Source organism: Triticum urartu, chromosome 6A (genome assembly GCF_056163025.1).
Source record: "Triticum urartu cultivar PI428250 chromosome 6A, HENAU_Tu73, whole genome shotgun sequence".
NCBI classification, from domain to species: domain Eukaryota; kingdom Viridiplantae; phylum Streptophyta; class Magnoliopsida; order Poales; family Poaceae; genus Triticum; species Triticum urartu.
The window spans coordinates 269,528,728-269,552,898 of NC_141878.1; the positions used below are offsets into that span (position 1 = coordinate 269,528,728).

General features: G+C 45.5%; 1 protein-coding gene across 1 annotated transcript; it reads right to left on the reverse strand.

The window, feature by feature from the left end:
• Positions 1-967: 967 nt before the first annotated feature.
• Positions 968-12,545, reverse strand: LOC147964973 (uncharacterized). Its single transcript, XM_087526609.1, has 2 exons — positions 11,112-12,545; positions 968-1,089 (listed from the first exon to the last, which is right to left on the reverse strand). The coding sequence occupies exons 1-2, from the start codon at positions 11,911-11,913 to the stop codon at positions 968-970; spliced, it is 924 nt and encodes a 307-aa protein (XP_087382735.1). The 5' UTR covers positions 11,914-12,545.
• Positions 12,546-24,171: the final 11,626 nt, after the last annotated feature.

The following is a 24,171-nucleotide window of genomic DNA, read 5'->3' on the forward strand; positions in this document are numbered from 1 at the left end:
ACCAAGGGCAGCAAGACACGTATTGTATTATTGCCATCGAGGATAAAAAGATGGGGTCAATATCATATTGCTTGAGTTTATCCCTCTACATCATGTCATCTTGCCTAATGCATTACTCTATTCTTATGAACTTAATACTCTAGATGCATGCTGGATAGCGATCGATGTGTGGAGTAATAGTAGATGCAGAATCGTTTCGGTATACTTGTCGCAGACGTGATGCATATATACATGATTATGCGTAGATATTCTCATAACTATGCGCTTTTCTATCAATTGCTCGATAGTAATTCTCTAGATGCATGTTGGATAGCGATCGATGTGTGGAGTAATAGTAGATATCCAGCATGTCGTTTAAACCTTTGACAATGGCTACTAAGTGGGTTGATAGAGGTGAGGTGTCCCAATCTTTCGATGAGATGATAACTATCGATTTGGTCGAGACGACTTTGACGATCCGACTACAAACATGCACGACGTTGCGCCTTAGCAATCGCTAAACCAATTCCGAGAGGTTATTGACCACGTTGGAGCATGATCAACCTGACCACAAAGGTCTATTCCTGCAAGCAATCGAAGAACAAGCAAGAATATGATTAAGCAATCTGAATATTTCGAGTATGGATGAAGTATTGATAAAAGTGGGGTTTCATAAGTGGTCTTGGTCTAGTCGTTGAACACAAACGAAGTACATGAAGTTGCAACGATGGCTAACTTTTAACTAAATAAAACCCAAGTCTAAATGATGCCTTAAGGGCTATATTTATAGGGAAAAGAGAGGGGATTTTGTCCACCCTTGGCAAGGTGGGATTAAAACACCTCCTAAGTCGTTTCACCTACAATATGGACTCTAAAAATAGATTACATGGGCCTGGCCCAAAATAAGGTGGTGCAACACCAATAATAAGCTATGGACGAAATTTATGAAAGGCCATCTTGTATATTTCGTCCATCTTCTTGTATGTCATCATGGTGGCTTCAAAGTACGAAAATCTCCACTTGAACCTCCGTTCTTGTTCTCTTCGCACGCACCTTCATCTCCGTGCTTGACCATGCTCCAATGTTCAACCTTCTTGTCCATGCTAGGCCCTTCAATAGCAAGCAACACATATGTATCTAAGTTAGGCAGCATCATATTCTCATGAACACTAGAAACATTATCAAGAAACGAAAGTACCTATTAATTTAATTGGCGTATCTGAGCTCTAGCAACTGTTCCAAGAGGTAAAACAGTAGGAGATATGGGTGTAATTGTGGTAGCCATGTCCTCATCATCCACCCCTTCTTGAAAACCAAGCTGTCGGTGTCAGAACCGGCGGATCTCGGGTAGGGGGTCCCGAACTGTGCGTCTAGGCGGATGGTAACAGGAGGCAGGGGACACGAAGTTTTACCCAGGTTCGGGCCCTCTCGATGGAGGTAAAAGCCTACGTCCTGCTTGATTAATATTTATGATATGGGTAGTACAAGAGTAGATCTACCACGAGATCAGAGAGGCTAAACCCTAGAAGCTAGCCTATGGTATGATTGTATATTGTCCTACGGACTAAAACCCTCCGGTTTATATAGGCACCGAAGGGGGCTAGGGTTACACAAGGTCGGTTACAAAGGAGGAGATATACATATCCGTATTGCCTAGCTTGCCTTCCACGCCAAGTAGAGTCCCATCCGGACACGAGACGAAGTCTTCAATCTTGTATCTTCATAGCCCATCAGTCCGGCCAAAGGATATAGTCCGGCTGTCCGGAGACCCCTAATCCAGGACTCCCTCAGTAGCCCCCGAACCAGGCTTCAATGGCGATGAGTCCGGTGCGCAGTGTTGTCTTCGGCATTGCAAGGCGGGTTCTTCTCCAACTTTCAAGTGTTCGTAAGTAGTGTCCGGCTCCATAAATGTTGAACCTCTTGGCTTTTGTGCCCAATAAGGGCTATCTCCCACGCGTTGAATGAATATGAGGTGCCAGGGCGTTTTTACATTCGCCCCCCCCTAGCCAGATAAATAAATTCTCTATTAAAGGGATGGGGATTCTTTGATCCAATCCATATCATCCTCCCCCAGCGAGAATTCATCAGAGCGTGTTTCAGAAAGATCCATTCCAGCACGGCCGACCTCCGCAGCTCGTCCTCCCGCCCCCGTAGCCCCAAGCCCGGTGATTGGGAGAGGTGTTCAGTCCCGCACAGCCGATTAGTCGAGTTGCAGACTAAGGGATTTCTCCCTCTGGCGTATATGGTGCCCGTTCGAGCCGGGCTCGCCACCTATAATGGCGGGGTGCAAGCGGAGAGCCTTCCTTGTCCCTCCATGGGAGAACGGGCCTGCCTTGTTCCTTATTTACTAAGGGGACTCAGATTTCCAATTCATCCATTCCTCCGCGGGCTCCTGGAGTTCTACGGCGTCCAATTACACAATCTCACCCCTGTCTCCATTCTACATATCGCCGGCTATGTTGCTCTCTGCGAGTTGTTCTTGGGCTGCGAGGCTCACTTCGAGGTCTGGAAAAGGCTATTCTGCCTTGTCCCTCGCACACAGAGGGAATCACTTTATCAAGTAGGCGGAGACGAAATATGGCGCATCGCCGATACCGGATACCTGTCCGGTACCCCGAAGAAGCCGTCCGAAGACTGGCCTTCAGAATGGTTTTATATGGAGGACGTCCCCCTTCCGGACCCTGTTCGGCAGGGCCTACCTGAGTTCAACAATGCTCCTTTGAAGAAGCGCCAAAGTTGGCGCACACGGAGCCCCCAGGCGGAAGACAACGGAGAAGTCCTCTATCTAATGAACCGGATCAAAGCACTGGCTCGATCAGGATTGACAATAATTGAAGTTATGTCGATTTTCATAATGCGGGGAGTGCAGCCACTTCAATACCGTGGGCACCCCTTGTGGTGTTATAACGGGGCGGATGAAGCCACCCGCTGCGGGCGTAAGGGTCCGGACAATGCTGCCGCTCTAGCGAAGATTCTGTCCGAACTGTTCAAGGGTGAGGAGGAGGAGTTCACCCGCATCAAGCCACGGGATGGATTCTCCATGTACAATCCTCCAAGCAGGGTAAGTTATATCTCCCTGCTCCCATTTTTCGCGCATTCTTTGTCGTAAGTATTCATCTTGCCACTTTGCGGCAGGAACTGCGAAAAGCCATAAAGGAGGTCAGCAGCCCTTCTCCACAACCAGAAGACCCTGACCGGGCCCTCGACTCCAGACTCGAAGAAGATTCGGTTATATCCGTGGAGCTGATAGACCGGCAGTTCTATCAATTAAGCTGCGATGATGCCATGGTGGCCATTACGGCTGACTATCCCGGACTGCTCCTTGCATCGCACGTAAGAAAAAACCAAAAAATCCCAACTCCAAAACTAGGATCCCCTTTTAGACACTTCACCCACCATATACACATGGCATTTTATAGGGAAGGCATTCGGGACGCCCTGCCGAGCCCATGGCATCACGCCAACAGGAGGCACTGAGGCCGGGTAGGCCAAAAAGGAAGGCGGTCAGGGCGGAGACGCCGACGCAAAGGTATAGCAAACCCCACTCCATGGTTGTCGCCTTTCTTGAAATATAATGACACCTGCGTTTCTTTAACAGAAAAAACGCTCGCCGGAATATGTCCGGCGATGTTACTAATCATGCTTCCACCAGCCGGGCGCCAAAACCGGACATAAAGGCGGAAGCCGATATGGGTCAGGCGCCAGATAATCCCTCTATGGAGGATGCGGATAGGTTATCCGGTACTAACTCAGGAGTGGAAAGCGCCATGAACATAGGCGCCGCCGGGCCGTACTCCGGGACGCTTGTTTCTCACCAAAGGCATTTGATGCCTTTAATTCCGGAGAGGCGTACCTCCGTGCTGCTCAAGATGGCCTAGCCAGAGCCACAGATCAATATGTAAAGGATGTACGGGTAAGTGAATCTGACGATTCATATTTATCAGTAGCCCCTGAGACTTGAAATAGTTAGCAGAACTGATTTAAGGATCATCTTAATTGTGCAGGTTCTTACAGAGAAGAATACTAGGCTAACACAGGAGCTAGAGGAATGCAAGACCCAACTGCGGGCTGCTGTGGCCGCATTGCAGGAACCGAAAAAGTCACCTGCTAGTAACATTTATTTTAAAGAGTGATGGTTACCATATAATGTGTGGCATGGCTGCAGATCTAACAACAGATGTTGCAGATGAATCCGGAGAAAATCCGGAGGACCAGCATGTTTTGCGACAGCTAGAGGCTGGTAAATGCGTGCTGACTGAGGTTAGGCGGGAGGAAAATAATCTCCAAGACGCCAATATTCAGCTGAGCGTGGAACTAAAAGACGTTCGGGCCAGCTTGCCGACTCTGAGAAGGAGAATAAGCGGCTTCGGCACGGCATTTTCAGTAAGTGCTTGAACGAATCCTTTTAAAGGAATTCGGCGAAGAAGCTGACTAACAGCGTTATGTCTGTAGGTATGCTGACGGGTCGTCCCGCGGAGGAAATGCCCGGGTCTGCGGGTGATCTTCTATCCGAGCTGTCGCCTCTGCACGAACAAGTTCGGCAGGTGATGCAAGGTGTTGCCCAGGCTTTGTGGCCATCTGTCTCTCTGACAGAGGGCGTTGTAGAACTTACGGAGAAGCTCAGGGGAGCACGGCGGCGCCTCCGATTATGGAAGATATCGGCCTGCCGACAGGGTGCCAGAGAGGTCTGGGCCATGGTGAAGACTCGGTATACCAAGGCAGACCCAAATCACATGGCCGAGGTCGGACCTGTGGGGACCGACGGAAAAGAGATCCCCGTTAGCTTAGTTTATGGGCAAGTAGAATTAGCCGCAAAGTATTCCCAACAGGATTGTAAGCTAGATGGCCTGTTGGATGGTATAGAGGAGGAGTTTAGTCAGTCTGCATGACTATGTAATTAAAGTGACATGTATAATGCCTTCTAGCCGGATTGTAGATCATTTGTCATTGCGGACCTTTTCGCTTCAACCTCCGGGCCTGATAGTCCGGAGTGAATCCGAATACCCGCTCAGTTATATAAGAACCGGGGTATGCGTGGAGACCAGGCGTAGGGGTCATTAGTGCTTTATCAGACAAGTGCCCAACTAGTTATGTTATATTACATGGGTAGTAAGAAACATCTTCCAGGGAGAATAGTTCCGTTAAGGGTTCCTTTCCCTAGGTAAGCATGCCCTAAAGTGCATGTTCGGACTGCGATAAGAAACACAGAAAAAGCATCTGGGGGCGGATATGGACAATAAATAAAAATCATCTTTTGATCACCGACCGAATATTCCCTTAAGAACGCTAGCTTTCGGCTTCACCCAGTCTGAGGTACACATCCGGCTGACCCGGCAGTAACAATCGCAGAGGTGCTCCCCTTATGCCCTAGCCGAATTAACGGAAACACAGGGCATAAATACAAGAGCCAGGCAACCCAGCTTGGCCAAAACTTAAGTCATATCGATGCATATAATGGTGAAAAAAGGTACATGCGGAAGTATAACGCATGTGTTGGGCGTGAGGCCCAGATAAATAATTTAAGCTTCTGTGAAAGAAGCCCCCAGGTATGGAGAGTGCGGCTAGCGCATCTGTAATGTACAAGTGAGGCACAAGGTGACCCTTGAAGGCCTAGAGAAATAATAAGAGAATGAAAGAAAGGGAAACAAGACAGATGATGTATATGCAGAAAATGGACAAAGGGAGGGGACTAACATAAAGTCCAGTGTTAGGCATAGAATCTTCGGAGCCTGGCCGCATTCCATGGGTTTGGCTTGAGTCGACTAGTCGATGCATCCTGCAGTCGGTACGCTCCACCGGTCAGAACTTGGTCAATAATGAAGGGACCTTCCCATTTGGGCTCGAGCTTGTTCTTTTTCTTATCCGGCAGGCGTAGAACTAGTTCGCCAACATTATTAGTTTTGGCCCGTCCTTCTCTTCTTTGGTATCTGCGAGCCTGTTGCTGATAAAATGCAGAACGGGCTTTGGCTATGTCGCGCTCCTCCTCCAAGGTGTCCAGACTGTCCTGCCGATCGAGCTCGGCTTCTCTTTCTTCGTACATGCGTACTTGAGGTGAGCCATGAATTATGTCACAGGGCAAGACTGCGCCGTACACCATAAAAAATGGTGTATATCCGGTACTACGATTCGGCGTGGTCCGCAACCCCCAGAGTACGGAGTCGAGCTCCTCTACCCAGTGCATGTCAGACTCCGTTAAGGAACGCACTAATCTGGGTTTAATGCCGCTCATTATAAGACCGTTTGCTCGCTCGACTTGACCGTTGGTTTGTGGGCGATAGACTGAAGCATAATCGAGCTTGATGCCCATTTTGCTGCACCAGTGTTTTACCTCGTCGGCCATGAAGTTCGTGCCATTGTCAGTGATGATGCTGTGGGGGACGCCATAACAGTGTACAACCCTGGATATGAAGTCTATCACCGGTCCGGATTTGGCTGTTTTAACAGGTTTGGCCTCTATCCATTTGGTGAATTTATCCACCATGACCAGTTAGTATTTTTTCTTGTGGGTTCCCCCTTTAAGGGGTCCAACCATGTCAAGCCCCCAGACCGCAAAGGGCCATGTAATGGGGATTGTTTGGAGGGCAGTGGGTGGCATGTGGCTTTGATTTGCAAAGAGCTGGCAACCGGCACAACGTTGGACCAAGTCATGTGCGTCTGCCCGGGCTGTTGGCCAATAGAATCCTCTGCGAAAGGCCTTGCTTACAAGAGCCCAGGCTGCGGCGTGATGACCGCCGAGTCCGGCGTGAATTTCTGCCAAAATATTCCGCCCTTCCTCTTTGGAGATGCACCTTTGAAGGACTCCGGTAGTGCTTTTTTTGTACAATTCTCCCTCATGGACCCTGTAGGCCTTGGATCGCCGTACTATGCAGCGTGCCTCATTTTGGTCCTCCGGAAGTTCCTGTCTAGTTAGGTAGGCCAGGAATGGTTCTGTCCACGGGGCAATAATGGCCATTATTACGTGGTCTGAAGGTGTTATTTCGGTGGCAGAGCCTCCGATTGTGTCAGAGTATTCAGTATCGGGCAATTTGGCCGGGTCCGGACTATTGTTACTGGTGTCTCCTTCCCATACTATGGATGGCTTGAACAGCCTTTCCAAAAATATGTTGGGGGACCGTATCGCGTTTTGCACCGATGCAGGCGAGGACATCTGCCGCCTGATTGTTTTCTCGAGTCACAAGGTGAAATTCGAGCCCCTTGAACCGAGCTGACATTTTTAGGACGGCGTTTCGATAGGCCGTCATTTTCGGATCCTTGGCGTTAAAGTCTCCATTTATTTGGCATATTGCGAGGTTTGAATCCCCATGCACCTCCAGGCATTGAATGCCCATGGAGACTGCCATCCGAAGACCATGCAACAGAGCTTCATATTCGGCTGCATTGTTGGAGTCTGTATACAATATTTGCAGTACGTACTGAACAGTATCCCCGGTTGGGGATGTTAGGACGACGCCAGCCCCTAGACCGGCCAGCATTTTAGAACCGTCGAAGTGCATGATCCAGTTGGAGTATGCGCCGTACTCTTTAGGGAGTTCGGCCTCCGTCCATTCGGCGACGAAGTCGGCCAATACTTGCGATTTAATGGCTCGTCGGGGTTTGTATGTTATTTCAAATGGGAGGAGCTCAATGGCCCATTTGGCAATCCGGCCCGTAGCATCGCGGATGTTTATAATATCATTAAGTGGCACTTCCGAGGCTACCATAATCGAACACTCTTGAAAGTAGTGTCGTAGCTTCCGGGACGCCATGAATACCACGTACGCTATCTTTTGATAATGTGGGTACCGTGATTTGCATGGAGTGAGGACAGTGGATACATAGTATACCGGCTTTTGAGGAGGGAATTTATGTCCGGCGGCTTCTCGTTCGACGACGAGCACTGCGCTTACAACTTTATGAGTTGCCGCAATGTACAATAGCATTGGTTCGCCAATGTTTGGCGCAGCCAGGATTGGGTTAGTTGCCAAAATGGCCTTTATTTCTTCCAATCCGGCTGTGGCAGCGTCCGTCCACTCGAAGTGTTCGGTGCGCCAAAGAAGGCGATAAAGGGGTAAAGCTTTTTCTCCTAAGCGGGAGATAAAGCGGCTTGGAGCCGCCACGCATCCAGTTAACTTCTGGATTTGTTTGAGGTCTGTTAGTGTAGCCAACTGTGACAAAGCTCGGATTTTGGCCAGATTAGCTTCGATACCTCTACTAGAGACAATGAAACCCAGGAGCTTTCCGGCTGGTACGCCGAAAACGCATTTTGCCGGATTGAGCTTGATGTCGTATGTTTGGAGGTTGTCGAATGTGAGCCTCAAGTCGTCTATCAAAGAGTCGACGTGTTTGGTTTTAACAACCACATCGTCTATGTATGCCTCTACTATTTTGCCGATTTTCTTCTCCAGACATGTCTGAATCATGCGCTGATATGTTGCACCGACGTTCTTGAGCCCAAAAGGCATTGTGTTAAAACAGAAGGGACCGTATGGTGTGATGAATGTCGTTGCGGCTTGGTCGGACTCCGCCATATTGATTTGGTGGTAACCGGAGTATGCGTCGAGGAAACACAATGACTCGTGTCCTGGGGTAGCATCAATGATTTGATCGATGCGTGGGAGGGGGAAGGGATCCTTTGGGCAAGCTTTATTGAGGTCATTGAAATCGACACAAAGGCGCCAGGATTTGTCCTTCTTTGGTACCATCACCAGGTTTGCTAGCCAGTCCAGGTGTTTTATTTCTTTGATGAATCCGGCCTCCAATAACTTGGCTAGTTCCTCTCACATGGCCTGTCTCTTAGGTTCGGAGAAACGCCGAAGAGCTTGCTTGACCGGCTTGAATCCCTTTAGGATATTGAGGCTATGCTCGGCTAGCCTACGTGGGATTCCTGGCATGTTTGAGGGATGCTAGGCATATGTCCCAGTTCTCGCGCAGGAACTCTCGTAGTGCGACATCCACAGCGGGGCTTAGCTGTGCCCCGATGGAGGCTGTTTTTGTAGGGTCCGTTGGGTGGACATGGAATTTGACTATTTCATCAGCTGGTTTAAAAGAGGTGGACTTGGATCTCTTGTCGAGTATCATGTCGTCCCTGTCCACTCTAGAGCGTAGCGTGGTTAATTCCTCGGCCGAGAGGGCTTCGGATAATGCCTCGAGGGCCAATGCGGCTGTTTTGTTTTCGGCGCGGAGTGCTGTGTCCGGATCACTGGCGAGAGTGGTGATTCCGTTGGGCCCGGGCATTTTGAGCTTCATGTACCCGTAATGGGGTACGGCTTGGAATATTGTGAATGCCTCCCGTCCTAAAAGAGTGTGATAACCACTACTGAACGGGGCCACTTGGAATGTAATTTCTTCGGACCTGTAATAATCCAGCGTGCCGAATACCACATCTAGTGTTATTTTCCCAGCACAGCGTGCTTCCCGACTGGGGATGATTCCTCTAAAGGTTGTGCTACTTTGCTCAATGCGGTTCCAGTCTATTTCCATCTTTTGAAGAGTTTCCTCATAGATGAGGTTTAATCCGATGCCGCCGTCCATGAGTACTTTGGTGAGTCGAAAGCCGTCCACGATTGGACTGAGGACCAGTGCGGCTGGTGCTCGGGCTGTTCAGAATTTAGGTTCGTCACTGGCATTGAAGGTAATAGCCATATCACTCCATGGATTTATTGCTGCTACGTGGCAGATTTCGGCCATGCTGCGGAGTGTTCGCTTGCATCTATTATTTGATGGAGGAAAGGTCGCCGCATTGTTCCTCCACCACTGCAATATGATGGGTGACCGGTGGGGAGTTAATCTCCCTTTGATCGGGTTTAAGCCTAATCCGATCATAGTCCGTAGCGACTCCCAAGGCGGCGATGCGATCTAAGAGCTCATTTAAGGAGGCAAGCTCCATTGGATCCATCTGTTCGGCGAATGCTGATTTGACATGGAGGCTGTTTTTCAATGACCCGAGAAGTCATCGTCGGTGCGGCGGCCGAACAGGCGGTCATGATGAAACCGCCTAGCCGGAGAGTTTGGCCGACAGCCAAAGCTCCCCCGACAGCAGTACCGTCTTTAAAGACGAGACGAGACATCCTTCCTTCTGGCGACGGCACAGAGGAACTCTCAATGAAAGCACCAATGTAGGTGTCAAAACCGGCGGATCTCGGGTAGGGGGTCCCGAACTGTGCGTCTAGGTGGATGGTAACAGGAGGCAGGGGACACGAAGTTTTACCCAGGTTCGGGCCCTCTTGATGGAGGCAAAACCCTACGTCCTGCTTGACTAATATTGATGATATGGGTAGTACAAGAGTAGATCTACCACGAGATCAGAGAGGCTAAACCCTAGAAGCTATCCTATGGTATGATTGTATATTGTCCTACGGACTAAAACCCTCCGGTTTATATAGACACCGAAGGGGGCTAGGGTTACACAAGGTCAGTTACAAAGGAGGAGAAATACATATCCGTATTGCCTAGCTTGCCTTTCACGCCAAGTAGAGTCTCATCCGGACACGAGACAAAGTCTTCAATCTTGTATCTTCATAGCCTATCAGTCCGGCCAAAGGACATAGTGCAGCTGTCCGGAGACCCCCTAATCCAGGACTCCCTCACAAGCCGTCCTCGGCGTTGCTTAATCTGAAATCTGGCTAACAAAAGAGACAAGGTGTACACGTTGTATATGTATATGTCATCCATTTTTACTGATCTCAGTTGGGGCACATGTGACACAATTATACAAGAGCACCCTTCAAAAGTCGTGATATTTAAAGCCAATATATTATCACAAGAAGTCAAAGGCATGAAAATATTGCAACTCAGTTTGCACATATAAGTGAAGTTATTATTCATATCAAAAGATTGACAAAGCTTATCATTAAACCATCCCAACTTTGATGAACCATCACCAAGATTAGAGGTCATATCAAAACGATTAAACATTGGCACAATTATTTTTAAACGTATTTGATCCAAATCTGAGTTATTCCCTGATTCACATGGTTCTTTCGCATCAATAGTTAGTTCAATGGGTTCACTCAAAATTGTTTGATCACATGGCAAAGTCAAATCATAGTCTTCTAAAATAGCTGTTGTGATCATAGTAGTGGGTAGCTCATCCTATGGTTCATTGAAATTGACAAGGCATTCATCATACTCATGTGGAGGTGGGAGATCGGTACCTTTGTCATTACCTATTACGACCAACTCAGATGTGGGCACTATCGGTGGTGTTGTGTCACATGGTGGAGGTGATGTAGTCCTCACAACAACGGATGTGGTTGTCATAGCATGCCTAGTAGTTGAAAGAACAACCGTGTCATCTCTTGGATTGTGCACCTTATGCTTGTTCTCTTTGAGGGCAACACGTCGTTTTATTTCCTGTTCAGCTTTACAAGCAAGATGCAACAAACGATCCATAGGATAACAATCTTCATGAATTAGTATCTCCTGAATATCACGATTTAATCCTCCCCAAAATCTATCCAGAAAATCTTCTTCACTTTCTTCTAAAGAGGAATGCGACAAGGTAGTTTGTAAAGCATCATAATATTTCGTTACGGTGTCAGTACCTTGTTTTAAATGTTGCAACTTTTTAATCATGTCACGAGTATAATAAGCGGGAACGAATGTATGTCGCATGGAAAGTTTCAAATCATCCCAAGTAGTAGGTATATCATTAGGGTGTAACCGACAATATTCACTCCACCAAACTATATCATAACCAGTGAAAGAACCAACCGCAACCTTAAATTTTTTATGTTCATCAAAATTATTGGAAGCAAATATATTATTTATGTCAGACTCCCATTCAATATATAAAGCAGGTCTAAAACGGCCATTAAATGGTGGTATAGAAACATTAACTTGATAATGTGCATTTGGATGTTTCTGCACCTCTTGTGACGGTTGTGGTATTTGCATAGGTGATGGCACGTCTCCCACGATCGACAAACCCCATGAATTGACTCTAGATCCTATCATGATTAGTAGAAAGAAGAAACAAAATCCAAAAATAATGTTCCGATGAACTACTGGAAAGTGATGGTAAAACGCTCACAGTATAGCAAATCAAAGTCTTACAAGTTCTTACCATGCAACAGGTGATGAGCTACAACCAGCGGTGTCAAATAACTCCAAGAGTTGGGTAAAACGATTGCCAGGCGAACGTATGTATGCACGATGTAGAAATATGTGGAGATGTGTTGGCTTTATATATGTGGGGAAAATGCTACAACCACATTAATTAATGCAAGCTGAAAATTCATTCAAAATGGTCAAGAGTTGGTTCTAGGCTAGACTGTACTAGAGACGCGTGCCTAAGACACAGACGAAAGCACCACGCTCCAGACAAGACAAAAGATGTATTATGCTCTGGAAAGTTGAAACCGGGATAGCGTGTGTGTCGAGAGAAAATATACAAGAAGACAAGTGTGTGCAGCAGCTGATGGAAGTCACTAGCCTGTGTCACACAACTACTCCAGCTTACTCACAACCTAGAACTTCGTGCAGGCACAGAACAATTGATGAGGTAAGTCGGCTGCAAAGCCGTACGTGACAGCACCACCACACAGTTCTTGTACTTTCAACAGTAGAAATTCATGGGCCCCCTTCTCTTGGACATGCTCTCCGTAAACAGCAAACGAGTCCTCCTTTATTAATTCTATTGCTTTACGTGTGCGTAATGGACACCTGTACCATGGCAAACTCTTGTTTTTTTACTGGCAATTCCCCATGAGACAACACAACAATCCACGGTTGCAAAACCAAGCGACAGATTCGGTCAATATTCACACCTATTTTTTCTTCTTTCGTTGAACCCTTTTTTCCAACCGAATCCCCAAGAGATAGACACTGTTTTCTGTTGGAATGATCCGGGTCAAAATCTACACTTCCTTTCCTATTGTTTTCTGCCCCCGAAAAAACAACAGCCAAAGCAAACTATAGTACGATGCTTTGAAAACCTTCCTCACGTTCTCTTCTCTTTTTTTAATCTTCCTTGTGGCAAATATTAACAATCCCAACTAGTATTCAATGGCAACAAATCCCCACCAGCAAACAATTTTTCTTTTAACAATCCTCTTTTAGCACTTCGCTTTGCAACAACCCAAGAGAAAAGTATCTTTTATTATAGTTTCCTTATAGGAATCCAACCGCACCAACGAATTCGGTGGACTAGTACGCATCCATCTCCCCCTAATTCGCTCTCTCTCTCTCTCTCTTTTCCCAAAAAACACAACAGATCTCTTTCCTCTTCTATTGTTTTTTCACCTACAAAACCTTCCAGAAATTGGAAACCACCAACCGATTGTGTTTTTCAAGAGAAACAAACAAATCTGGACACCTCTTTTTTCTTTCCTTGCTACGATCTCCACCCCTCCCGTAATGCAATCTGCTTTTTTTATTGGGTGTCTCTAGGGCACATCTAGATGTGCCCTAGTTATTGCACATCTAAGTGAGTGAATCAAGCATAAAGAGAAAAGGATAAAAGAGAAAGAAAATATTCACACGAATCTTAATGTAAGATCAATGACATATGACTTAGATGTGCAATACTTATGGCAAATCTAGATGTGCTTTAGCAAAACTGTTTTTTATTGAACAACAAATGTGCCACACAAGGACACCAAATCAGCCACCAACCAATTGTATGGGCACTTTCCTTTTACTTTACTTCTTTCCTTATTCTGTTTTTTTCTTGGCTGGTCAGAATTGCCTTTTTTTTAAATCCCTTTGATTTCCTTCCAAATCCAAACAACTAAGGTGGGAGGATCACGCCCCAAATCCCACCAGATCTGATCTCGCTCCCTAAATTCTCTACTTCTTTCCAAACTAATGTGGGAGCATTCTTTTCCGTCTGTCAATCTTTCCAAACAGACTAGTTTCCTTTTGTGATGAATAACAATAGATTTTTGGGAAAACAAAGCAATCCGATTTAATGCCCTTCTCCTTTGGCCGCACCACACTTGAACTATTTCTTCTTTTTTACGTCAATCCAAACCTTCCAAATAAAGCACACCACGTCACCTTTTCCTCTTTCTTTCTTCTTCCCAAGTATTTCTTTCACTTTTTTTTCGGATCAGCCCACGTGCAAAGGACGATCTGCTCTCTCTCCAAAGCGTACTCGACTCCCTCCTTCCTTTTTTGTTATTACTCGTTTTCTACTGCGATCTCAACTTCCAAATATGCATGCACAACCGATCAGGAATTTTTTGTTCTTATTCTCTCTTCAAAACCCAACATGGCCAACTCCAAACAAACAACGTGATGCTGATTTTATGGAACAGATGTACTAGTACGGATCAGACCAAACCGAACTTGGACTTCTTCTCTTTTTTTAACAAATTTCATTTTTTATCTCTCTCCAAGATGGATCAGGCCGCAATGAACGGTGAAGAGATGATTGCAAAACACATCAAAAAGATCGTGACTTGTGACAACAATGGATGAATGGTGGTGACGGCGATGAACAAAATAAGTGGCAGCAGAATATGAAAATGAAGTGGATGATGATGTATACGGATGTGGCGTGAACAAAACGTGACTAGAACTCGAAACTCTAAAAGACTAGACACTAAAACCAGCAACTCGACACACGATGCAACCGAAACTTCAACAAAGCAAAAACTAAGTGATAATAGCGAAAGGCTCGGACTGTCTGGGACACGAATGAACTAATCTAATTTTTTTGGCTTTTCGTGGACTATAGGTATGAATGACAGATGCAATCTAAACTATGAAAAACTGTAAAATATCACCGAGCAACCTAAAAACTGATACCTCTTGATAGAGGCGAGGTGTCCCAATCATTCGATGAGATGATAACTATCGATTTGGTGGAGACGACTTTGATGATCCGACTACAAGCGTGCACGACGTTGCGCCTTAGCAATTGCTAAACCAACTCCGAGAGGTTATTGACCATGTTGGAGCACGATCAACCTGACCACGAAGGTTTATTTCTGCAAGCAATCGAAGAACAAGCAAGAATATGATTAAGTAATCTGAATATTGCGAGTATGGATGAAGGATTGATAAAAGTGGGGTTTCATAAGCGGTCTTGGTTTGCTCGTTGGACACAAACGGAGTACACGAAGTTGCAATGATGGCTAACTTTTAACTAAATAAAACCCAAGTCTAAACGATGCCTTAAGGGCCATATTTATAGGGAAAAGAGAGCGGATTTTTTCCACCCTTGGCAAGGTGGGATTAAAACACCTCCTAAGTCGTTTCCCCTACAATATGGACTCTAAAAATAGATTACGTGGGCCTGGCCCATAATAAGGTGGCGCAACACCAATAATAAGCTATGGACGAAATTTATGAAAGGCCATCTTGTATATTTCGTCCATCTTCTTGTATGTCATCATGGTGGCTTCAAAGTCTAGAAATCTCCACTTGAACCTCCGTTCTTGTTCTCTTCGCATGCACCTTCATCTCCGTGCTTGACCATGCTCCAATGTTCAACCTTCTTGTCCGTGCTAGGCCCTTCAATAGCAAGCAACACAAATGTATCTTAGTTAGGCAGCATCATATTCTCATGAACACTAGAAACATTATCAAGAAACGAAAGTACCTGATAATTTAATTGGCCTATCTGAGCTCTAGCAACTGTTCCAAGAGGTAAAACAGCATGAGATATGGGTGTAATTGTGGTAGCCATATCCTCATCATGGGTGGTGGGTGGGATGTAAAATTCCCCGTGGCACATCTTAAGACCAATCCGAGCATGGGTCAAGGATGGTTCTTTCGTGATGTTCATCGCTTGGATTCGATCTAGCATCTCGCTTAATATTGAGAGATCGGCTGGATCGGTATCCGGGATTTCTTCGGAGTCGACCTCTGGTACGGTGGGGTGAGGTGCGAGACCGGCTGTAACACCCCGGATATGATTTACCCAATATGTAATACACCTCTTGCCGTTTCCGGCGCTAAGTTATTTTATTTTCTCGGGTTTGGGTTTTTGTCTCCGTGTGTTGTTGTTGTCATGCATCTCATATCATGTCATCATGTGCATTGCATTTGCATACGTGTTCGTCTCATGCATCCGAGCATTTTCCCCGTTGTCCGTTTTGCATTCCGGCGCTCCGTTCTCCTTCGGTGGTCACTTCTACCTTCTTCTCGTGTTTGGGGATTAAACATCTCCGTATTGGACCAAGACTTGCCAAGCGGCCTTGGTTTACTACCGGTAGACCGCCTGTCAAGTTTCGTACCATTTGGACTTCGTTTGATGCTCCAACGGTTAACCGAGGGACCAAAAAGGCCTCGTGTGTGTTGCAGCCCAACACCCTTCCAATTTGGCCCAAAACCCTCTCCATCATCTAGAGCGTTCGATCACGATCGCGTGGCCGAAAACCGCACCTCATTTGGACTCTCCTAGCTCCCTCTATGCCTATAAATTCACCCCCTCTGAAATTCTCGGTTCCCCTCTCCCGAAACCCTAGACCCATTTTTCCCCGCCGCCGGACGAAATCTCACAGGCCGGACATTGTCCGACCCGCGCCGCCGCCGCCACGTGTCATCCGCCCGTTGGCCCGCGCCGCCGCCCCACTTCGTCGCCGCCGCCGGCCCGGGAGGCCCAGGACGGGCCCCCGAGGCCCATCTCGTCCGCCGCCTCACGCCCGCGCCCCACCGTCGTCTTCCTCGGCCCCGGCCGCCGCCGCCCGGTGCGCCATCGCTGGCAGGAGCTCGCCCCGCCGCCACCGGACCTCGCCCCGCCGCCACTAGACCTCGCCGGAGCCGCCACATCGCCGCCCCGCGCCCCTCGTCGCCGGCCCCGGCTCCGGCCTCCTCCTCCCCTCGCGCCGGCAAGCTCGATCGACTCCGGCGCCGACCTCTCTGGCCAACTCCGGTTCCCGCGCATGAACAATGTCGCCGGATCCAGATGTGAAAACTAGGGTTGACTCCATTTTTTTCTCAAGTCTGCAGATTATATTGCCATGTTCATCACATCGTAACTTTGCATCCGTAGATCCGTTTTGGGCATATAGCATATCAAAATGCTCGTCTTAGAGAGCACATCATATAATCTCACTGCATCATTTTCATTTGAGTTCATCTTGATGCCCGAAATGCTGTTTGAAGAGTGCTATTTGAGTTAGTTGTCAGATCTGCTGCATCAAATAGCTATTTGTCATTTTGCCATGATTATTGTGTGCATGATATGCCCCTGAGCTCTACATGTGTTTTGTTATATGCCTTGCCATCTTTCCAGAGGTGCTATCCATGTATTTTTGTGATGTGTGTGGTGACTAGCACAAGCTTGCAAAGTGGTGCATTCGTTAATGCTGATTTCAGGGACTTAGTAATGTCAATGTCTTGATCTGTTCTTATCAATATGTCATATGTTCATGTTGTTTCCTAGCGATCCATGCCTCTTTTGAGGATTATCAGTAAGGATGATTTGTTAATCTTGTAGTGCTCTATCCATCCATGTATTTGTTTGCAATTATGGAGCAACCTAGCTTGAGTCAATCGAGCTCTACTTTTGCTATTTCGTGAATCTGGGCAGATTGTCTACTTGTTAGCGATTTTGCCGAGGATGTTGTAATTGATCCGTGCATGCTATTTTGTTGTTCTTGCCATGTCTAGCTTGTATAATGTGTATTCTTGATGGGTGTATGCTTAGATTGTCATGACATGCTCTGTAGTGAGTGCATCATGCTCGTAAACATGCTTACTTGATATCTGATTTGCATGTTCAAGTTTTTCACCAAGTCTGTGATCTGTTTATGTTTTTGCCATGTTCACATGCTTGCAATTGTATTTTCCGATCCCTTTTGGCTCAAGATCGCTAAGGGACTTTTGTTAAGCTCTTTGAGTAGCTCCATGGCATGCCTTGCTTTGCCATGTTAAGTTTCTGTAGCATATAGTTTTCTTGCTTCAAAGTGTGCTACCTGATCTGAAATTCCAGACAAGTGTTAATTTCACAAAGTCTGAAATCTGTTTACCAATTGCACTTTTGCCATGCTTGTTTGAACCTGTTAGTGGATTAATTGGCCGTAGTTCAGTGTACATCTTTTGTTAATCTTCATGAATGGATCCCTGCCATGTTTTTTTTGCCATGTTTGAGTGCTGTAGCATAATTATCTTATTGCATTTAGATGGTTACTTGCTGTATATCGCAGACCGGTGGCATATTTGAATTGCTTGCCATTTCCAAACCGTGCATCCGATTCCGTTGTTCTTTATATCGATTTCAACCGAAATCACCTCACCTTTCCAGTGGCACACTTGGATTTCCATGTTGAGGCCAGGTTCTTTCATTCCTTGTCATATCTTGCATATGCATCACAAATCGCATCCCGCATAGCATACCATGTTTGCATCATGTTGTTTGAGCTTCGCACGTGGTTGATTGTGTTCTTGTTGCTTGTTTGTCTTGCTTGGATAGAGTCAGGAGACGAGTTCGCTAACGAGGAGCCCGTTGAGTTCGCTTTCGAGGATCCAGTCCACTCTGACAACTTTGCAGGCAAGATGATCATACCCTCGAAATCACTTCTATCTTTGCTTTGCTAGATGCTTGCTCTTTTGCTATGCCTATGCTACAATGCCTACCACTTGCTTATCATGCCTACCAAATTGCCATGTCAAACCTCTAACCCACCATGTCCTAGCAAACCATTGATTGGCTATGTTACCGCTTTGCTCAGCCCCTCTTATAGCATTGCTAGTTGCAGGTGAAGATTGGAGACCGTTCCTTGTTAGAACATTATTTACTTGTTGGGATATCACGATATTATCTTGTTATCTTAATGCATCTATATACTTGGTAAAGGGTGGAAGGCTCGGCCTTTTGCCTAGTGTTTTGTTCCACTCTTGCCGCCCTAGTTTCCGTCATACCGGTGTTATGTTCCCGGATTTTGCGTTCCTTACGCGGTTGGGTGATAATGGGAACCCCTTGACAGTTCGCCTTGAATAAAGCCCTTCCAGCAATGCCCAACCTTGGTTTTATCATTTGCCACCTAGCCTCTTTTTCCCTTGGGTTTTCGGAGCCCGAGGGTCATCTTATTTAAACCCCCCCCCCGGGCCAGTGCTCCTCTGAGTGTTGGTCCACCTCGTCAGCTACCGGTGGCCACCAGGGGCAACTCTAGGCTGGCCTACCGGAAGTTTAGAAAATCTAAGTGTGCCCTGAGAACGAGATATGTGCAGCTCCTATCGGGATTTTTTGGCACACTCGGGTGGTGTTGCTGGATTTGTTTTAACTTGTCGAAGTGTCTTGTAGAACCGGGATGCCGAGTCTGATCGGAATGTCTCGGGAGAAGGTATATCCTTTGTTGACCGTGAGAGCTTGTCGTGGGCTAAGTTGGGACTCCCCTACAGGGATTTGAACTTTTGAAAGCCGTGCCCGCGGTTATGGGCAGATGGGAATTTGTTAATGTCCGGTTGTAGATAACTTGAACCTTAACTTAATTAAAATGAATCAACTGTGTGAGTTACCGTGATGGTCTCTTCTCGGCGGATTCCGGGAACTGAACACGGTGTTGGAGTAATGCTTGCACAGGTTGTTCTCTAGTTATTCGTTCGTGCTTTGCCTTCTCTTCTCGCTCTCTTTTGCGAACAGGTTAGCCACCATATATGCTAGTCGCTTGCTGCAGCTCCACATATTTACCTTGCCTTACCTATAAGCTTAAATAGTCTTGATCGCGAGGGTGGGAGATTGCTGAGTCCCTATGGCTCATAGATTACTTCCAAACCAGATGCAGGGCCATACGACTCCGTTCTAGATGATGCGCTTGAGCTCAAGTGGGAGTTTGACGAGGACTCACGCCGTTACTATGTGTCTTTCCCTGATGATCAGTAGTGGTGCCCAGTTGGGGCGATCGGGACCGTGTCGCATGTTGGGTTGATCTTTTATTTTGGCACCGTAGTCGGGCCATGAGTGATTGGATGATGTAATGCTATTTATGTACTTTGTTTGACGTGGCGAGTGTAAGACAACTATGTACCTTCCCCTTTTATTATCTATATTACATGGGATGTTGTCAAGATTGCCTTACTTGAGACATTGCTTTGAATGCGGTTATGCCTCTAAGTCGTGCTTCGACACGTAGGAGATATAGCCGCATCGAGGGCGTTACACCGGCCAAGGTTGACTCCTAGTCTTCAGATGCCGAAGTCGATTCCGGGTTCAATACCGGATACAAGGTAAGGGCCGACCCGGAGATCGGGTCGGAAAGAGCGCCTGAAGGCAAAGCTTCAAGGTTTTCGGGCGCCTCAGGCAAGGTTGAGAACCCGGTGTAGACCAGATCACCCTGAGCATCAGTGACATACTCTTGGTTACTGAAATTGAACCAGTGCTCAGGGATGAAGCTTTCGACCTAGTCGAGATGACCGGCCCAGTTGGCGTGCAGAACGATGCCACCAAACGTGAAAAGCTGGCCAAGAACAAATATGTCCCCGGTGTTGATGCCATCTCCGATGATCAGTCGAGCCATCGATCCTTCGGCGGTTTCACAAGGGAACTCTCAATCAAAGCACCAATGTCGATGTCAAAACCGGCGGATCTTGGGTAGGGGGTCCCGAGCTGTGGATCTTGGATCAATGGGGAATAAGGGATGAAGGAGACGATACTTACCCAGGTTTGGGCCCTCTTGAAGAGGTAAAACCCTACGTCCTGCTTGATTATATTAAGCGTATATGGTGATTACAGAGTTAATCTACCATGAGATTAGATGAACTAAACCCTAGGTGAGTAGGAGATGTTTCTTGTTGTAGCCTCTACGGACTAAACCCTTTGGTTTATATAGGCACTAGGAGTACTAGGGCTACACATGGTCGGTTACAATGAAGGAATAAACATGCCGATTCAACCATATTGACTTGCAAGACACACCAAGGCTTCAAAGGTTTCCTGTCCGGACATGGAGTCGCCTTATAGCTCGACTTTCTAGTAGACACAGAGTGGCCCACCTGTCAGGCCCACAAGAGATAGGCCGATAGCCCGAGGACCCCTTAGTCCAGGACTCCCTCACCTTGTGCGCACCATTTTCTCCATGCTTGATCATGCTCCAATGTTCATCGTTCTTGTACATGCTTGGCCCTTCATTTATAAGAAAAACAAATGTACCCAATATAGGCAGCATCATATTCTCAAGAACATTAGAATCATTACCAGGAAACGAAAGTACCTGGTAATTTTAATTGGCGTGCGCGAGCTCTAGTAATTGGTCCAATATATGTAGCAGTAGGGGCGTGGGTGTAACTTTGTTAGTGATGTCCGCATCATCCTCCCCTTCTTGAATTGAAGTTATCCTCAACGAAAGCTCATCTTCCTCTCCCAAGTAAGGCTTCAAATCGGCAATGTTAAAATTGGGACTAACCCCAAAATTTGCAGATAGCTCAAGTTTATGTGCATTACCATTTATTTTCTCTAACACCTTAAAAGGACCATGAGCACGTGGCATTAGCTTTGATTTGCGCAAATCAGGAAACCTATCCTTACCCAAGTGTAACCAAACAACATCTCCAGGTGCAAAGACAACACGTTTTCTACCCTTATCTCTAGCAAGTCTATATTTAGCATTCATGCGCTCAATATTTTCCTTAGTTAACTCATGCATTTTTAAGATCAATTCATCACGTTGTTTAGCATCAAAATTAACCTTCTCCGAAGATGGAAGTGGCAACAAATCAATGGGTGCATGAGGTAGGAAACCATACACAATCTCAAAAGGGCACATCTTAGTAGTAGAATGCAGTGAACGATTATAATCAAATTCAATATGAAGCAAGCATTCTTCCCACATTTTAAGGTTATTCTTTAGAGAGACCTAAGCATAGTAGACAATGTTCTATTGACTACTTCAATTTGGCCATCAGTGGGGCTGACATGTAGTACTAAAAAGCACTTTAATCCCCAACTTAGCCCATAAACATCTCCAAAAGTGGCTAAGAAATTTGTTGGCTCCAAAGTGCTGAAAATTGAACTAGAAACTTTGTTCTTGCTCCCCTTGTGCACACCATTTTTTCCATGCTTGATCATGCTCCAATGTTCAGCGTTCTTGTCCATGATTGGCCTTCCATTTATAAGTAAAGCAAATGTATCCAATTTAGGCAGCATCATATTCTCATGAACAATGGAATCATTACCAAGAAACGGAAGTACCTGGTAATTTAATTGGCCTGCAGGAGCTCTAGTAATTGGTCCAGTATATGTACCAGTAGGGGCTGTGGGTGTATATTTGTTAGTGATGTCCTCATCAGGCCGGCCACATCACTCAACGAGTGACCGATGCATTTTTTCCGCGTCCACATTTTTTTTTAAAACATGCGACTGTTGGCCAAAATCCACATAAAAATTAATAGAAGACATAATAAACTGAAAACACGCACGCACACTGCCCTAGGTATCGCCATCATTGTTGTCGTCGCTAGTGAGGTCGACGAAGGCTTGCATATTATGAGAGTGAATGCATTATAATTACTCCATAAAGCATTATTATGCATTAAAACATTATAAATAATAGTAGGAAATCATGATGCAAAATGGACGTATCAACTCCCCCAAGCTTAGACCTCACTTGTCGTCTAGCAAAAACCGATATCGAAAAACATGTCCACATGCTTAGAGAGAGAGGTGTTGATAAAAACAAAATACATACATAGTAGCATATTATTATAAAAACAACAAACTTTATCATAAAACTTTATCATATAACTCCTCATGAACAAGTAACAATTGATCACAACATCGAAGTAAAAAGCATAAACTCTATTGAAAACCAACAAACTATGTTCTCAGTCAACTTTGCAGCTACAATTGCTCATCTTTTCAGGAAGGGTCTCGTATTAGAGCCTTTTGGCAAGTCCACATACTCAACCATCATTTAATCTTCTATGATTGCTAATACTCACCACATACACATGAGCAAAAACTTTCATCCGGACACATAGAAAGATAGGGGCTTATAATATCGCCTCCAAACTCATTCACCTCAAGGCTGATGTCAACAATAATAACTCATGCTCACTCATATCCAACTTGGTATATGTGCCTAGATCTTTCCCCACCACATGATGCTTGCAAAAAGAGAAAATAAAAAGGAATAGAGAAGAATACTTTTACTCTTGCATGAAAGGTAAATACATAAAGTAAAAGATAGGCCCTTCGTAGAGGGAAGCAGAGGTTGTCATGCGCTTTTAGGTTTGTATGCTCAATCTCTTAATGCAAAAGAATGTCACGTTATATTTCCCCTTATGATAACAACCTTTATTATGCAGTCCGTCGCTTTTCTTACTTTTCCATCACAAGTTCGTACAACGCTCAATTTTCTCTTACACTAAATGGTCAAACACATTTAGAAGCAATTTTTATTGCCTTATTGCACCGATGACAACTTACTTTAAGGATCTTGCTCAATCCATAGGTAGGTATGGTGGACTTCCAAAACAAGATTTTGGGTTTAAGGGTTTTTGGATGCTGGAATTCTAGACCTGAAAGCACCACATGCTAGAACTCTACTTAGTGCGGAATTTTTGGCTAGCAAAGATATTGAGAAAGCACCACATGTTAAAGGATCAATGACAATATAACTTCTATGTGAATATGAACAAACACAAATCATTACATTGTCTTCCTTGTCCAACGTCAACAATTTTGCCTTATAATATTTTAATGAGAACTCACAATCATAAAAGATGTCCAAGATAGTGTATTTGCATGGGAATATTCTCTTCCCTTATTAATTCTTTCATGAATTGCATCATTGACCAATGTTATGTTTGTCAACTTTCAACAAATTTTACCACTTGTACTTTTCCTTATGTGATTTCATTACTTACCATAAGATTAGCATATGATATTTTTATTTATTTTATTTTATTTTCATTGAAACATAAAAGTAAAGAAGTAAAACTCAACTAAACTTTATTATATAACTTTCACTCGATTACATAGATAGATAGATCACGAAACTAACACTCAAAACTAGATCATGCTAACTTTAGTTCAACTAAATCCTTAGATAACTTAAGATCAAACTAAGATGGGTAAAGGCAATAAAGTGGTGGTGATACGATACCGAGGCATCTCCCCCAAGCTTGGCACAAGCCAAGGGGAGTGCCCATACCCATATACTCAAGTCTCCTTTGGTGGGGAAGATGATGATGGAGGCGGTGATGAAGTAGTAGCATCACACTTCAGGCTCAAAAGGTACACTAATCTATGGATGATGCTCTGGAGGGTGATGATTTGCTCTTGTAACAGAATATTTTCATGAGTGAGATATTTATTTTGAACAC